General features: G+C 51.7%; 2 protein-coding genes across 2 annotated transcripts; both read left to right on the top strand.

The window, feature by feature from the left end:
* The first annotated feature begins 1,354 nt into the window (after nucleotides 1-1,354).
* Nucleotides 1,355-3,828, top strand: APOA5 (apolipoprotein A5). Its single transcript, XM_042958493.1, has 3 exons — nucleotides 1,355-1,403; nucleotides 1,517-1,628; nucleotides 2,161-3,828. Exons 1-3 carry the CDS (start codon nucleotides 1,355-1,357, stop codon nucleotides 3,110-3,112), a joined length of 1,113 nt encoding a protein of 370 aa, XP_042814427.1. The 3' UTR covers nucleotides 3,113-3,828.
* A 1,323-nt stretch (nucleotides 3,829-5,151) lies between these two features.
* On the top strand, nucleotides 5,152-13,750 carry ZPR1 (ZPR1 zinc finger). The gene is made up of 14 exons (XM_042959688.1): nucleotides 5,152-5,365; nucleotides 5,542-5,703; nucleotides 6,088-6,178; nucleotides 6,555-6,625; nucleotides 7,361-7,447; nucleotides 7,591-7,713; nucleotides 8,319-8,366; nucleotides 8,531-8,597; nucleotides 9,014-9,084; nucleotides 9,819-9,908; nucleotides 10,392-10,502; nucleotides 11,146-11,232; nucleotides 12,337-12,402; nucleotides 13,166-13,750. Exons 1-14 carry the CDS (start codon nucleotides 5,195-5,197, stop codon nucleotides 13,298-13,300), a joined length of 1,380 nt encoding a protein of 459 aa, XP_042815622.1. The 5' UTR covers nucleotides 5,152-5,194; the 3' UTR covers nucleotides 13,301-13,750.
* The last annotated feature ends 454 nt before the right edge of the window (nucleotides 13,751-14,204 follow it).

Genomic DNA, 14,204 nt, shown 5'->3' with positions numbered 1-14,204 from the left:
GAGACTTGTCTGAGGCTATGGATGTGATGGAGGTGAGAGGCAAGAGGGGCTGTGATGTGACTGGTAGTAGAAATGGAGGAGAGGGGGCCGATTCAAGGTACATTTAGGATAAAAAAATCAGGAGTTCAGGAATGTGTGGCTAAGTCTATGGAGTGGGAGTGACGTCGGACAAAGGTCTGGGCTCTCTGGCTTCCCCTCCTCCGAAGCCCTGTGGGTGGAGTATTCCTGTGGGAAGAATCCTCCTCTTGCTCTAATTCTTTGGACCCAGGTGCCTCTAACCATCTCATCTTCCCCCTGTCACATCTGACTTCCCAGCAGTTCCAGGATTATTTCATGGAGGATGGGAGTGTCCTTAACTCTATAAATCTGGCTCTCGCCAGGCTGCCTGAGTAGCCAGTGATGGAGCCGGCCAGAGCTGCTCAGGTTCTGCCGGGCCCCTGGACGTCGTCCCCGTCTAGCTGGGGCACAGGGCCTCGGGCAGTTGAGTAAGAGCAGGGCCCTTAGCAGAGAGGCTCTTCTCTGTTGGTGGGCCAGCTGGCTGGTCAGTGGGACGGTTGAAGGTCACAGGGCTTGGGGGGAACTGGGTGAGGAGTTCGGCCTCACTCCTCACTCTTCTCCTGGAGAGCCCCCCTGATACCAGGGCACTCATTAACCCTCTGGGTGCCAGGGAAGGGCAGGAGGTGAGTGCTGGGAGGCAGCTGAGGTCATCCTTCTTTGAACCTCCACGTGGTATTTACTCAGGGCAACTGTTGCCAGAGGCCCAGGCCCCTGGAGTATAAAGCTGAATGTCTGCTCTCTGTGCCCAGAACCGAGCAGGTGAGCAGAGGCTGGGTGGAGGGATGTGGGTCAGAGTCCCAAGGGAGGGGACTGCAGGGGTCTCAGCAGAGAGCTGGGGGCAGAAAGTAAGGACCAAGGGCATCCTCTCGGAGCACTCTGGCAGGATTGCTTCTTCCCCCGTGGGGTACTCCATAAGGTGTACCATACGGTGGGAGGCAGGAAGGTGGGTGAGCAAGGGGGTGGGTGGTGGCAGAAGTGGCTGAAGGGGCTTCTCCTGGGGGCTTGGGGGGTGGCGGTGGGGCTTTACAAAGCAGTTAGAGCTCCACACGCCATGCTGTGTGGCCCAGGTGATAAAGAAGTCCTCCTCCCCGAACCCCCCTTTCCTCTCCCAGCCATGCTCACCTAGATCAGCCCTCATCAGCCCCAACAGCCTTGTGCTCCACACACCCCAGGGAAGGGTTAACAGATGGGGCAGGTTGCCCCTGGAGCAGGGTCCCTGGTGCAAATCTGGGAGATGTCCCTTCCTTGGCTTCTTCATCCTAACCAGGCCTCGTTTCATCCTCCTTCTGAGTAGATAATGGCCAGCATGACTGCACTTCTGACCTGGGCTTTGGCTCTGCTCCCAGGTGGGTCTCGGCCCGACTTCGACGCCGAGCGGTGGGTGGAGGCTGGACTGATGGTCCCCCATCCACCCTGGGGAAGGAAACACAGCCCCTAACTACCACATCCCTGTTCACAGCGCTTGCAAGTGCCCAGACACAGAAAGGCTTCTGGGACTACTTCAGCCAGAGCAGCGGGGACAAAGGCAAGGCCGAGCAGGTCCAGCGGCAGAAGCTGGCATGGGAACCCACGTGAGTGGCTAGTAGGACAAGGGGTGTGGGTGCAGGGAGGAGACAGCTGAGCTGTGGTGTGCCGCCTCTGATTCCTCAACCTCCTTAGTCCTCACTGGCCCAGAGGAACCGAATTGTGCTAGTTTTATCCCGTCCAGACTTCCTGGGTTGTGCAGCCCCCTCTGCCAGCAGCAGCGCCCCCACGTCCGCCTTGCTCTCACTGATGGCTGCTGCCCCTGTCCGCTGAGGGGTGGGACCCGGGAGCTGCAAATAGCCCTCCCCCCCCCTCCCCCAGGCCGTGTTCCCAGAATGAAAGGAATACGCGAGAGTCCGGGTGCCTCTGTGTTTCCGGGCGCAGTTTTGGTCTGGATGTGCACGCGCCGTGTGTGTTCGTACTTCCGTGCGAGGGGTTGTGTGGTTGGCCCGCAGGTAGGACTAGAGCCACCGCCCTGCATCCTCGGTTTCCGCAGATGATCAGTGAGTGATGTGTCCGCAGTAAAGGCGATGATGGGGCTAGAAGTCTGACGACTTGCGTGTCTGTCCCCTTCCCCAGGAGCCTGAAAGACAGCCTTGAGCAAGACCTCGGCAATATAGACAAGTTCCTGGAAAGGCTGGGCCCTCTCAGTGGGCAGGCGAGGGAGCCTCCTGCGCTCCCCCAGGACCCGGCGGACATGCGGCGGCAGCTGCAGGAGGAGCTGGTGGAGGTGAGGGCGCGCCTAGAGCCCTACATGGCAGAGGCGCACGAGCAAGTGGGCTGGAACCTGGAGGGCTTGCGGCGGCAGCTGAAGCCCTACACCGCGGAGCTGATGGAGCAGGTGGCGCTGCGCGTACAGGAGCTGCAGGAACAGTTGCGCGTGGTCGGAGAGGGCGCCAAGGCCCAGCTGCTGGGCGGCGTGGACGAGGCGCGGGGCCTGCTGCGGGAGCTGCAGAACCTCGTGGCGCACCACACGGGCCGCGTCCGGGCGCTCTTCCACCCCTACGCCCAGCGCCTGGTGAGCGGCATCGGGCGCCACGTGCAGGAGCTGCACCGCAGCGTGGCCCCGCACGCCGTCGCCAGTCCCGCGCGCCTCAGCCGCTGCGTGCAGACGCTCTCGCGCAGACTCACGCTCAAGGCCAAGGCGCTGCACGCGCGCATCCGGCAGAACCTGGACCAGCTGCGGGAAGAGCTCAGCGCCTCTGCCGGCGCCCGCGCTGATGGCGCGGTTGAAGGGACCAGCCGGGACCCCCAGGTGCTGTCCCAGGAGGTGCGTCAGCGACTCCAGGCCTTCCGCCACGACACCTTCCTGCAGATCGCCGCCTTCACCCGTGCCATTGACCGGGAGACCGAGGAGGTCCAGCTGCAGCTGGCGCCGCCCCCTCCAGGTCACAGTGCCTTCACCCCAGAGTTTCTCCAAGCGGACAGTGGCAAGGCCCTGAGCAAGCTGCAGGCCCGTCTCGAAGACCTGTGGGAAGACATCAACTACAGCCTTCACGACCATGGTCTCGGCCATCAAGAGGAGCCCTGATTGTCTACTTGTCCAGGCCCACTTCCAGGCTTCTTGTCAGAGCTCAGGATCTGAGCCCCCACCAGGTGTGGCTCAGTCCTTGACAGTGGCCTGTTGGGCAGAGGGTGGGGGGCCCTGCACAGGATAGGCGTGGCCTCCAAAGGGACTGTTGTTCCTGGAATATTCAGCCTCTTGGCGATTCCCCCATCCGGATGCATTATACTCACCAGGCTTTGCAAACCCAGCTTCCCGTGTTCATTTGGGAATCCTCATAAGTTGCTCCATTCCAGGATGGTGGGAGTGGGGAGGGAGAGAGGCATTCTGTGTGCAGGTAATTTTGTGCAAGCCTGTTGCCATGGTGCCGGAAGCCTGTGCCTCTTCTTCCTGGGACTTGACTCCGATCACTTCTGGCCGCCTGGTGGCCGCCGCTACAGTTGGTCTACAGAGAGGAGCTCTTTTCTCGCCAGGGCTGCCATGACAGCTTCTGTTGGGGAATGGAAAGGGAAAAGGGAGAAAAATATGTAAGAGCATATGAAGGTGTGTCTATACCCCTGCTGGCTCTGATGCCGGTGGGTACAGGTGCTGGGGGCTGTGATGAGAGGGAGCAGAGCCTGTATTTCCTTATATAGCTCTACATGGAAACAGCTGACCAAACCCTCCAGACTCTGTGGGCTTCTTTAACCCACAGGGAAGCCTACTCTGTGTCCTCTCCATCTGGGGCCCCTCACTTCTGACTCCCAGGCTGAAGCCTAGACTTCTGATTCAAATGAAATAGAGGTGTATGGTGGATGCATATTTGTCTGGTGTGACTCTTATTTGGGCTGTGTCTGAAAGCAGTGGCCTCGCACCCATCACTCATTCCAGTCCCTCAATGCTCTGTCTCATGGACCCCCTCCCAGTCCAGGTCTGTCAGAGGGTTCTGGCTTTAGCTAGGCCCTGCCTTAGATGACTGCTGTCTGTCATGCCTGGGTGTCGGCCTGGGTTACAGACCCTTCCTCTGCACCTGCATTGTTCGCCAACCTTATCACAGGATAGTGTGCATGAATTGCAGGCTCCCGAGATGGCCTGTCTCCCTTGCTTCTGCTGTTCCAGATTTGAATGGCTTTTTTATGATGGACCCTTTTCTTGGGACTTCCAAATCTTAAGCCCCTGTTCCCCATGTACATACTCACTCAGGGACAACAAATGTCCTCGTAGATCCTTCTGGGAACTTGAAATTAGGGATGGGTGAAGTGGGGGGAAGAGGAAAGGGTAAATACTCCCCGTCTGGCACCTTTGGAAATGTCCTGTCCAACACCTTTTCCTCCCCATGCAGCCTGCCTGGCACAGGGTTCTCAGTACCCCATATGAATTTGGCCTAATCATACCCACAGGCTGGACCTCTTCCCTGACACCCTAGATTTAGCAACAGAACTGGAGGAGAGGTGCCCAGGGAGAGGAGATACCAGAAAGGAAAGTTTACCAAAAAAAGAGTTGTTTTTGTTGTTAATTAGGAAACTAGGAGGGGTGAGTCAGCCGGGGTTTGATGTGTTGGGGATGAGGGGGCGGGAGTAAAAATGAGGGCTGTGTATTTGAGGTTGGAATTTGGGCAGGTGTTTATAAGGACAGAAATCGGGAGTGAGAACAGAAAGGGAGAGAGGGATTGAGGGACTGAGGGAGGGGGATCTATAGCCAAAGCAAATGTCTGGCCCAACAATGGAGTGGAGCCAGAGCCCAGGTTGGACCGCACCTCCTTGTGGGTACGGAGGGACAAGCCAAGCCTCTTGCCATCAAGGCTCTTGTATTTACGGACAATAGTTAGAACCCTGTAGGATGGAGCTATTGCGAAGGAGCCAAACAGTGCCCTGGGTCTGAGAGGACGTCCTGCGGGGAAGCAACGCCTGAACTGAGGTGGAGGCAAAGCCTGAATCCGGCTGGCTTTGGAAGTCTGGACCATAGAATCCCAGCAGAGAGGAAACCTTGCCAGACACTGTTCCCTAGGGTCCCAAATCTGCGGCCTCTTTAAGAAAAGACGGGTTGACAGCTAGCGGAAGTGACGGAAGGGGGTGGGGCCACGAAAAGAGCGGAAGGCGGAAGTGGGGGCGTGAGCTGCGCGTGGTGGCGATGGCGGCTAGCGGGGCTGTCGAGCTTGGGGCCGCGGCGGCTACTGCAGCCCCCTCACCCGCCCCGGCCCAGGCTCCAGCCCCCGAGCACTTGTTCCGGCCCATCAGCGCCGAGGATGAGGAGCAGCAGCCCACTGAGATCGAGTCGCTGTGCATGAACTGTTACCGCAACGTGAGGCGGGGGCGCGGCCCCGGGCGGCGGGAGGTTGAGCTGAAGCGGGGAAGGGCGGTGGGGTCGGCGACCCAGGTAGGCCCAGTTGGAGACCCGGAGGCGAGGCACGCCCGCGGGTCGCTAGACGGGGAACTGGAGCTTCGTTGGTTCTTTCTAGCTGCTTTCTGCTTTCTCAGGGCACGACGCGCCTCCTGCTCACCAAGGTGCCCTTCTTCAGAGAAATAATCGTGAGCTCCTTTTCCTGTGAGCACTGTGGCTGGAACAACACGGAGATCCACTCGGCAGGCAGGATCCAGGATCAGGGAGTGCGCTACGCTTTGACCGTCAGGACCCAGGAGGTGAGAGGAGCCTAGAGCAGGTAGCCTAGTGTCCAAGAGAGGGCTTGGGGACTGGAGTCACAGCTCTGGTCTAGGCGGCGCGGCCGCGAATGAATACCTCTAGGTGCCCAAGCCTGAGTTTCCTCCTTTGTAAAATGATGTTGGTGCTGTCAGATGTTCAGATAAGGCTTGTGAAAGTGCTTTGTCATTTTATTTTGTCAGAGGGAATGAAGTGAGTAGTAGTTGTTATGAATAGTACTCTCAGCATTTGGGCAGCTGGGCTCATGCATGGCCTATTTGGTGGGAGTCGTCCGGACCCCTGCTATGGACAGAGGAAGAAACTGCTGGGTATTTCCCGAGAAGCTGTACTGTTGACCTCTCTGGACTGAAAATTTTTCTGCCCAGGACATGAACAGAGAAGTGGTGAAAACGGACTCTGCCACCACAAGCATCCCGGAGCTGGATTTTGAAATTCCTGCCTTCACTCAGAAGGGAGGTAGGTATAAGACCAGGGTGGTTGGACTGTTCATTGTTCATGCCTGGCTACAATCTTGCTTTCTTGCAAGAACCCTAGTGCTGGGCCTGGTGGCTAGTATATGGGTTTGGGTGTGGTATTGCTGTGGTCTTCATTGGTTCAACATAAACTGAAAGCTAAGATAAAACAGCTTGAGACAGTAGAGTGTGATAGACTGTAATGTGCATATTACAGAATGTTAGCGTCACTGTTGTTACAAATGAATAGAACCTTGTTCCAGGCCTCCTCGTCTTACAGTTGAAATCAAAGCCCAGAGAATTCAAGTGAATTGCTCAGAGTCATACAGGCATTTGATAGCATAGTCAAGACTCTCTTGTCTTTTTTTCTTATTCACTAGCCCTGACCACCGTTGAAGGGTTGATCAGCCGTGCTATCTCTGGCTTGGAGCAGGATCAGCCCACACGAAGGGTAAGCTGGGGCTTTCTGATTGCAGCAACTCGAGCAATAACGACATATATACATATATATACGTACATACATACGTATGTATGTACGTATATATATGTGTATATGTATATATATATATGTGTGTGTGTGTGTATACGTATATTTATGTATCCAAACAGAGTGTTCAGCTTCCCATGTAGCTGAACTGTCTCTGATTAAATGTTGGAGAACTTTTGGGGGAAGCACATGGTGATGCTGTAGCTGCCGGGATGTTGTCTATTTTGCATCTACTATCTTTTCTACTTCCCTTTTCCCAGTGTAGATTCAGACCTCATCTCAGACAGGTAGGATGGTACTACCTCTGAAGAGCCTTTCCTAATCCCCTTGGGTTCATCTCTACTTCCTGAGCGTTCCACCGTACCTTATATTTATTGTAAAGGAAGTAATATAATTGCATATTTAGTCATGTGTCTTCCTAACTGGCTGAGGAGCCCCGTGAGAGGACTCTGCTTTATTTACTGTTGTATTTCTAAACTGGCGTGAGAGCCTGGGCTCTATACATGGTTGAATGAGTGAGAAATTGGATCTTGTTTGGCACAACCAAACTTACATGCTGTATCTTCTTGTGAAGTCTGAGTCTCTCTGTTCCCACTTATACTAAGACAGGTGGTGACTTCCTGATGGAGGTGGTGTGGGATTGACAGGGAGTGGGGTCTGTCAGCAGGGCCAATGCTTTTTACCATCTGTTCATGTCAGGCAAACGAAGAAGCCGTAGCTGAAAGAATTGATGAGTTCATTGTCAGACTGAAAGAGCTAAAGCGAGTGGCCTCTCCTTTCACTCTGGTGAGTACTGAGGAACATTGGGTTCCCTAGATTTAGGGGACGAGAGACCCTTAAGACTGGGATTGTTCCACTGGTGCCGGAAAGGTCTGATGGTAGGTGGAAGAGCATATGTAATTTCTTGTTGTAATGACTCCCTCCATCAGATCATTGATGATCCCTCAGGAAACAGCTTTGTGGAAAACCCACATGCTCCCCAGAAAGATCATGCCCTGGTGATCACACACTATAACCGGACTGTACAACAGGAAGAGATGCTGGGGCTCCAGGTAAGTAGAAGGAAGAAGCCGGCAGAATGCTCTGGCATTATCTTGCTCTCTGGATTGCTTGGAATCAGTGGAATCTTCCTTTGTCATTGCTGCCCTGCGTACCCTATCTCCGCATGTCTGTGTGTCTCTTAGCTCATGTCAAGACTTAGGATAAACTAGGGGTGCTGGGGTGGCTCAGTCGGTTAAGCGTCCGACTTCGGCTCAGGTCATGATCTCCAAATTCATGAGTTCGAGCCCCGCATCAGGCTCTGTGCTGACAGCTCAGAGCCTGGAGCCTGCTTTGGATTCTGTGTCTCCCTCTCTCCCTGCCCTTCCCCACTTGTGTTCTTATCTCTCTCTGTCTCTCAAAAATAAATAAATGCAAAAAAAAAAATTTTTTTTTAAAAAGACTTAGGATAAACTGTACAACAAAGGTTGCTGGTGACTGTGATCCTATCTTAAGCTCTGTTCTTCCGTGGACTGGGGCTTTGCTTCCTGGTTTCTCTGTTAAACGCATATGGCCAGCCGACATACACAGGCCAGAATATTTTCTCTCACTCCGAGGCAGGGTGTTGGGAAGCTGGGGTGTATGTGCCAGCGTGTGATTTGTATCTCTGCTACGCTAGGCTGAGGCACCAGAGGAGAAGCCAGAAGAGGAAGATCTCAGAAACGAAGTGAGTGCCATGGGCTGCTGCGGAGGAGGGAGCACAGCTGTGGGCGGAGACTGGTGCTGCTCAGTCCCTCACCACCAACGCAGGCGGTGACTGCGTGCTCGTTCACCTACTGCGTGGTTTTAGCCGGAGCTGGGCTCACCCTCCGTCCCCATGTTGTGTTGCAGGTGCTGCAGTTCAACACAAACTGTCCAGAATGCAATGCTCCAGCTCAGACCAACATGAAACTAGTTCGTATCTTTTGTCAGGCAGTTGGGCTGCTCCTCCTGTGACTCGGGCACCAAGAGCGTATGCGGGCTGGGGAGGAGTCCTCCCTTCAGGGAAAGCATGTGTTTTATTCCAAGCGATGAGGAAGGTGTTGCCTTTGATGAGACTGTGCACCGTGGCTTTTGGGTTCAAAGAGAGCATGAGGCCATGGTTTTTAGGGTCCTGTGTTTGACCTGAGTCCTGTCTTCAATTATCTGTGAACAAGGATTGCCGTGGGTTGCAATGTTGCCTTCTTCTGTAGAACTGTCTGAGTTAGGCTACTGCTTGTGACCTATTTCCTACAGTCCTAGGACTAGCAACTGTGTTGAAGGTTTGGATTTGTTCTTCCCCAGAAGGTGCTCTTGCTATCCTGGAAGCAGACTTCCTTAACTCCCATCTTCCAGAAATCCCCCACTTTAAGGAGGTTATCATCATGGCTACCAATTGTGACAGCTGTGGCCATCGGACCAATGAGGTAACCCCTGTTTAACTTCGATCTGTCCTGAATCTGCTTTGGGATGAAGTGGGAGGAAGTTGGGTCTTTCTCTTGGATTTAAGGCAGGGTGAGGAGTCCTTGAAGGAACTGGGAATTAAGAAAAAAAGTTAGAGATACTATAACTCATTTAAGACATTAAAGATTGGTTATATGGAAGAGAGAGGTGTGCTCGCTCTTTTTTTTTTTTTTTTTTATTTGAGAGACCCTTTTTTTGACCCACCTCTTAAAGGATTGGAAGTGCAGGGAAACAGATTTTGACTCAATAATAAAAAACTTTCTAGCTCTTTCTGAAAACAGAATTGCCTGCCTTGGAGGGTTGTACATTACCTTTCCCTGAGTGTACCCAAGCATAAGCTGGTTAAATTCTTACTGTTTTTAAAGCTATTTAAATTCTGAACCCAGAATATTGTAAGGTGCATCCACATGTTACATGCAGTTGAAAGTCCCTTTCAACCTGAAGAGTCAGTTTTTTTTCAAAGGCAAATTTAGAGTTTGGTGGCAATTTGGGGTAAGTTTTGGCAGGCTCCTGGCCGGCTCTTGGTGGCTTCAGTTTGGGTGACTGCCACCCCTGCTAGTTTACAAGGCTCTGTCCTTGGTAGCTGTTAGTGGGCCTGATTGGAGGTCTAAACCCCCCGCCCTTCTGAGGTCTCCCAGGCCCCAGGGGAGGATCCCATCTTCTCTGCTGCTGTTCCTGACCGCTGTTGTCTGTGCAGGTGAAATCTGGAGGTGCAGTAGAACCCTTGGGCACCAGGATCACCTTCCACATCACACATCCCTCAGATTTGACCAGAGACGTGCTCAAGGTAACATCCTGCTTGGAAAAGTGTCTGTCTGCCTCGCATAGCTGTCTCTATCTAGGGGAAATTGTCTTTTTAAAATTACATCCTGGGATCGTGTGGTACCACCTAACTTCCCTGGGTTTCAGGATCCCTGAGTAGAGTTAATCCATGCTAGGAAGTACAGATTCAGAAGGTGACCCATAAACTCTCTCTGATGACTTGGCAGCTTTATGCCTCCAGTGTCTGTAAGGGCTCTTGTCTCTGGTCTTTAATGACAGGATACTTGGCAACTTGGAGCCATGACTCAGAATGTCGCTTTATTAGGGTGGTTCCATTTCTGTGGTTTACACGGAGAGGCATGAGCCTGGCTTTAACTGGAGAGTCGGAGAGAACGGGGCAGGTTTTTCCCCAGACTGTCACTGGCAGTATTAATTTGGCAGGAGGACTCTGGTTAGCTTTTTCTAAGAGGCTTCTGTTCTCAAGCCTAATTTGACTCTCATCTCCCAGTCTGAGACGTGTAGTGTGGAAATCCCAGAGCTGGAATTTGAACTGGGAATGGCCGTCCTCGGGGGCAAGTTCACCACACTGGAGGGGCTACTGAAAGACATCCGGGAACTGGTGAGTTGCCTGAGTATAGCGCAAGGCCGCTTCAGCAGTGTGGTTGTGAGGAGGGGGCTAGAAGGCTTCACGCGCCCTGGTTTTTGGAGCTCTTAACTGGGGGTGTCTTTGCCTTAAAGCTGATTTTGAGAGACTTAAATATTAGTTTGGGTTGTGAAGATAAGTTGACGGGAAATTCTGAATGGAAACTCTCAGGCTTACCTCTGGAACAATGTAGGTATTTTGTAGTTTTGGGTAAGTCACTCATTTCACTATAAAATGCGGGGAGGAGGGTCCTTCCAGAACCTGAAACTCCCCAACATGTATAGGCATGTGTGTTGATTTAGCCCATATATTTATTCTCTTGAGTCATTTCACTTACCTGATTCTCAGTTGTCAGGCATTTTGTCTTTATAAATTATACTTTGCATTTCTTTTTCAAACTGGAACGAGAGTTTGTGCCGTCAGGACATTTTATAGTTTGTGCTTCATATTGCCAGTTGTCATCTTGGCAGGTTAATCTCTGTATTCTTAGCAGTGGCCGCCTAGGTCAGGATGGTGGTGTGGAAACGTAGGCTTCCCCAACTGGGCCCCGTCCTGCCATTCCCCACGAGCTTAATGGTCAAACCTGGTATTCTAGCAGTTTGGATGCCGATTATTGCAGGTGACCAAGAACCCCTTCACACTGGGTGACAGTTCCAATCCTGACCAGATGGAGAAACTGCGGGAGTTCAGCCAGAAGTTAGACCAGGTGAGTTGATTCTGGCCCTTCGGTGCGTGTGGTCCTGGGGTGCCAGTGGGCAAGAGGCCGCATACCCTGTCCTGCCACCTTCTAAACATCTAACCAACTTGTTGGGGATTCTCCTGGTTTCCGATAGGCCGTGTCCTCTTCTTTCTTGGTTTTCTCCCTTGTTTTGTTGGAGCGCTTTAGTAGCTGTAGTTGGGTTTTTCATGTTTTTCATTTATACTACTTTTCCAAGAGTTGTTTTTTTGTTTTTTTTTTTCGGGTTTTGGAATACTCTCCCTCCTCCCTTTTCCAAGTAGCATCCTGTTGTTTTAAGGATGTAGTGTTTTTTTTCTCATGAGAATGTTGATGTTGGTTGTATTTTTTTGATGTTTTATTTTCCTTGCATAGTTTCCATTTCCTTTTAAGTTTTTTTTTTTTTTTTTTTTTTTTTTTTTTTTCCATTTAACTTTCTGTCTTTCAAAGGTTGGGGCTTTGCTCGGGTAGCTGATAGTCCTTGTCAACTTAAAAGCAGAGGGCTGAAACACCAGCGTGGAGGTGAATCTCACTCACATCGGGCTCCTTGTAGGGGGAGTTAGCTTAGCCCTTTGTTGAGCTATAAAACCCCAGTGCCAGTGTCATGAGGTTTTCCCTCTTGGGCTTCTCACCCCATCAGTGGGTATTCCATTTCCTGGCCTGAGGAGGACAACTTGGCTGGCAGTGTTCTGAGAGCTGAGTGTGGGAAGAGGGCTGGGTATGTACGTCTGTTTCTAATAACAGCACGTTCTTAACCTCCCGGTCTTGCTTCCTGTCCCTCCATCCTTCAACTAGGCTGGCGCCCCCTAGGCCATAGTGTGAATCCTGCAGTTTTCTGATGGGGTGGAGGGAGAAGGGACCTATGTGGAATGGGAGATGAGATCCAGGATGTCACATTGCTTCTTAAGTAACTTTCATACAGCCTTTATTTTAGGTCTTCTCCGCTCCACTTTGAGAGGTACCTCATTTCAGCATTTCTAAAACTTTTGGGGATTCTGCCAAACCCAGTAAATTGGGTTAGTTCTTGTCTGGTAGACCAGCCCCTTCTTACTAGGAGGGATGTAAAGTTTATGTGCTGTATTCTCTTTCGTTTAGATCCTTGAGGGTAACGTGAAGGCCCACTTTATTATGAATGATCCAGCAGGAAACAGCTACTTGCAGGTACGGTCGACCTTCCCTGATAGTTAACAGAGAACTATTTTCTGACCTTCCTTGAATATGTATTATTTCTCCAGAAGCTGGAGACGTGATTCTAAATGAACTGCTTTTTATCAAGGAACCTCTTATATATTAGAATTTGAGACCTCTTAGAATTTGAGACCTAAGGAAGTGGGGGCAGGCAGGAGAGACTGTAAGTGTGTGTCAAGGGGGGGGGGGGGAAGCTGCTCCTAGGCTCCTCCTTTCTCTAGTTTAGCTCTTATCCCTAGCAATGGAGTTGTCATTTTGCTGCTAATCTAATGGAATTAGATTTTGCACAAATCTAATTGTGGAGTGAGGAGAAATGGTGCCTTCTCCAGAGGCTGAAATAGGACACCGGAGAGGCTTTAAACTGACTGGAGAGATATTCTGGTGATTTATAATAACTTTAACATTTATTGAGCAGTTTTTGTTGGTCAGGCAGAACTGTTTAAGGTCTCTCTATGGTTAAGACTGTTGCTATACTCTTCATAAGAAGGTGCAGATAGAAAGTTTTTTAGACAGACTGTTACCTAATTCTGCCTAGGGCTGGAGGGTCCCATTCTTGGGACTGTGTTGGGTTCTGTTGCTGCTCGCTAGTTGAGACTAGCTATGGGGAATTGGAGGCCTTTAGAATAAAAACACTCATTAAGTTTTTGGGAAGGCGGGAGTTGGAAGCCACCTGGTGGGGTGAGGGGGCAGATAGCTGGGTGGCACAGGCGCTGATTGTCTGTCCTTGACCTTGCAGAATGTGTATGCACCTGAAGATGATCCTGAGATGAAGGTGGAGCATTATAAGCGCACGTTTGACCAAAACGAGGAGCTAGGGCTCAACGACATGAAGACAGAGGGCTATGAGACAGGCCTGGCCCCACAGCGGTAGTAGTGGATGGTTCCCGAGCCCGCCTCCAGTGCTGCTCAGACCAAGGGGCTGTTTATTAGTATTGGGAAAGGCTGGGGGTGTCCTCCCCACCAGGCCTTGCCCATGTTGGGGGGAGGACACCTGGTCTGAGTCAGAGATGTGGGTGAACAGTTTGTCACAGAAGTGCAAGCCCGTTGGACCGTATTTTGGAGGTTTTGAATTGGCCTGGGAAGAAACCCAGAAATGAACCATGGGGCATGTCATCATCGCTTTTTTTCCTGTCGAGTCTTTACCGTCCCTCCACATAATGCTCTTGCTAGGGTTGGAACTCTGCAGATGGAAGACAGCAATATCTGGAGTTTGGGAGTTGGTTGGGGAATAGAAAATACTGGCTTTCAGCAGGAAAAGAGTCTTCTGAGGGGAGGGAGTCAGCACAGGAGAAGTTCTCATTAAAATGATGGCTTTCCAGCAGGATTGGCCTCTGAATTCACTCTGTCCTTGTTTGATACTATGCTGGTAGAATTCAATTTCCTGAGGAAAAATTTTCCCCAGGGTAGCCAATTTGGGGATTGGAGCTGACATTTCATTCATTCCTTCAGTAGATGTTTGAGTGCTTCCTTTGGGCCAGGCATACCACAGAACTGAACAAAATAAAGCCCTCCAGCCATGGGGCTTAAAGTGGACTTTTGAGGTCAAGTGCATAATTCCTGCATTTGCTTTACCAGATGCAGCTAATAAACTAGAAGGCAGAGCTCACACAGTGCCACTGGGCATAAATTTAATCCTGCTCAACTGCCCTTTGGGGTCGATAGGGTTGGGGTCTGAGCTTGGGACTTGGCAGGCCAAAGTGAGTAGGAAGGGAGTGCTAGAACTGGAGACATGGGCAGGAGATGGGTTGATGGGGTGGAGAGGGTGATACTGGTAA

The sequence above is a fragment of the Panthera tigris genome, chromosome D1 (assembly GCF_018350195.1).
Source record: "Panthera tigris isolate Pti1 chromosome D1, P.tigris_Pti1_mat1.1, whole genome shotgun sequence".
In the NCBI taxonomy this organism is placed as follows: Eukaryota; Metazoa; Chordata; class Mammalia; order Carnivora; family Felidae; genus Panthera; species Panthera tigris.
Note: the sequence above shows the minus strand (reverse complement) of the source record. Positions and strands in the feature narration are given on the sequence as shown.

Bases quoted from the DNA above. Each gene is read 5' to 3' on its own strand.
- APOA5 (XM_042958493.1), top strand. From the start codon at position 1,355: ATGGCCAGCATGACTGCACTTCTGACCTGGGCTTTGGCTCTGCTCCCA. The intron at 1,404-1,516 runs GTGGGTCTCGGC...CCCTGTTCACAG, and splicing joins GGCTTTGGCTCTGCTCCCAG to CGCTTGCAAGTGCCCAGACA. The intron at 1,629-2,160 runs GTGAGTGGCTAG...CCCCTTCCCCAG, and splicing joins AAGCTGGCATGGGAACCCAC to GAGCCTGAAAGACAGCCTTG.
- ZPR1 (XM_042959688.1), top strand. From the start codon at position 5,195: ATGGCGGCTAGCGGGGCTGTCGAGCTTGGGGCCGCGGCGGCTACTGCA. The intron at 6,626-7,360 runs GTAAGCTGGGGC...TGTTCATGTCAG, and splicing joins AGGATCAGCCCACACGAAGG to GCAAACGAAGAAGCCGTAGC. The intron at 8,367-8,530 runs GTGAGTGCCATG...GTTGTGTTGCAG, and splicing joins AGGAAGATCTCAGAAACGAA to GTGCTGCAGTTCAACACAAA.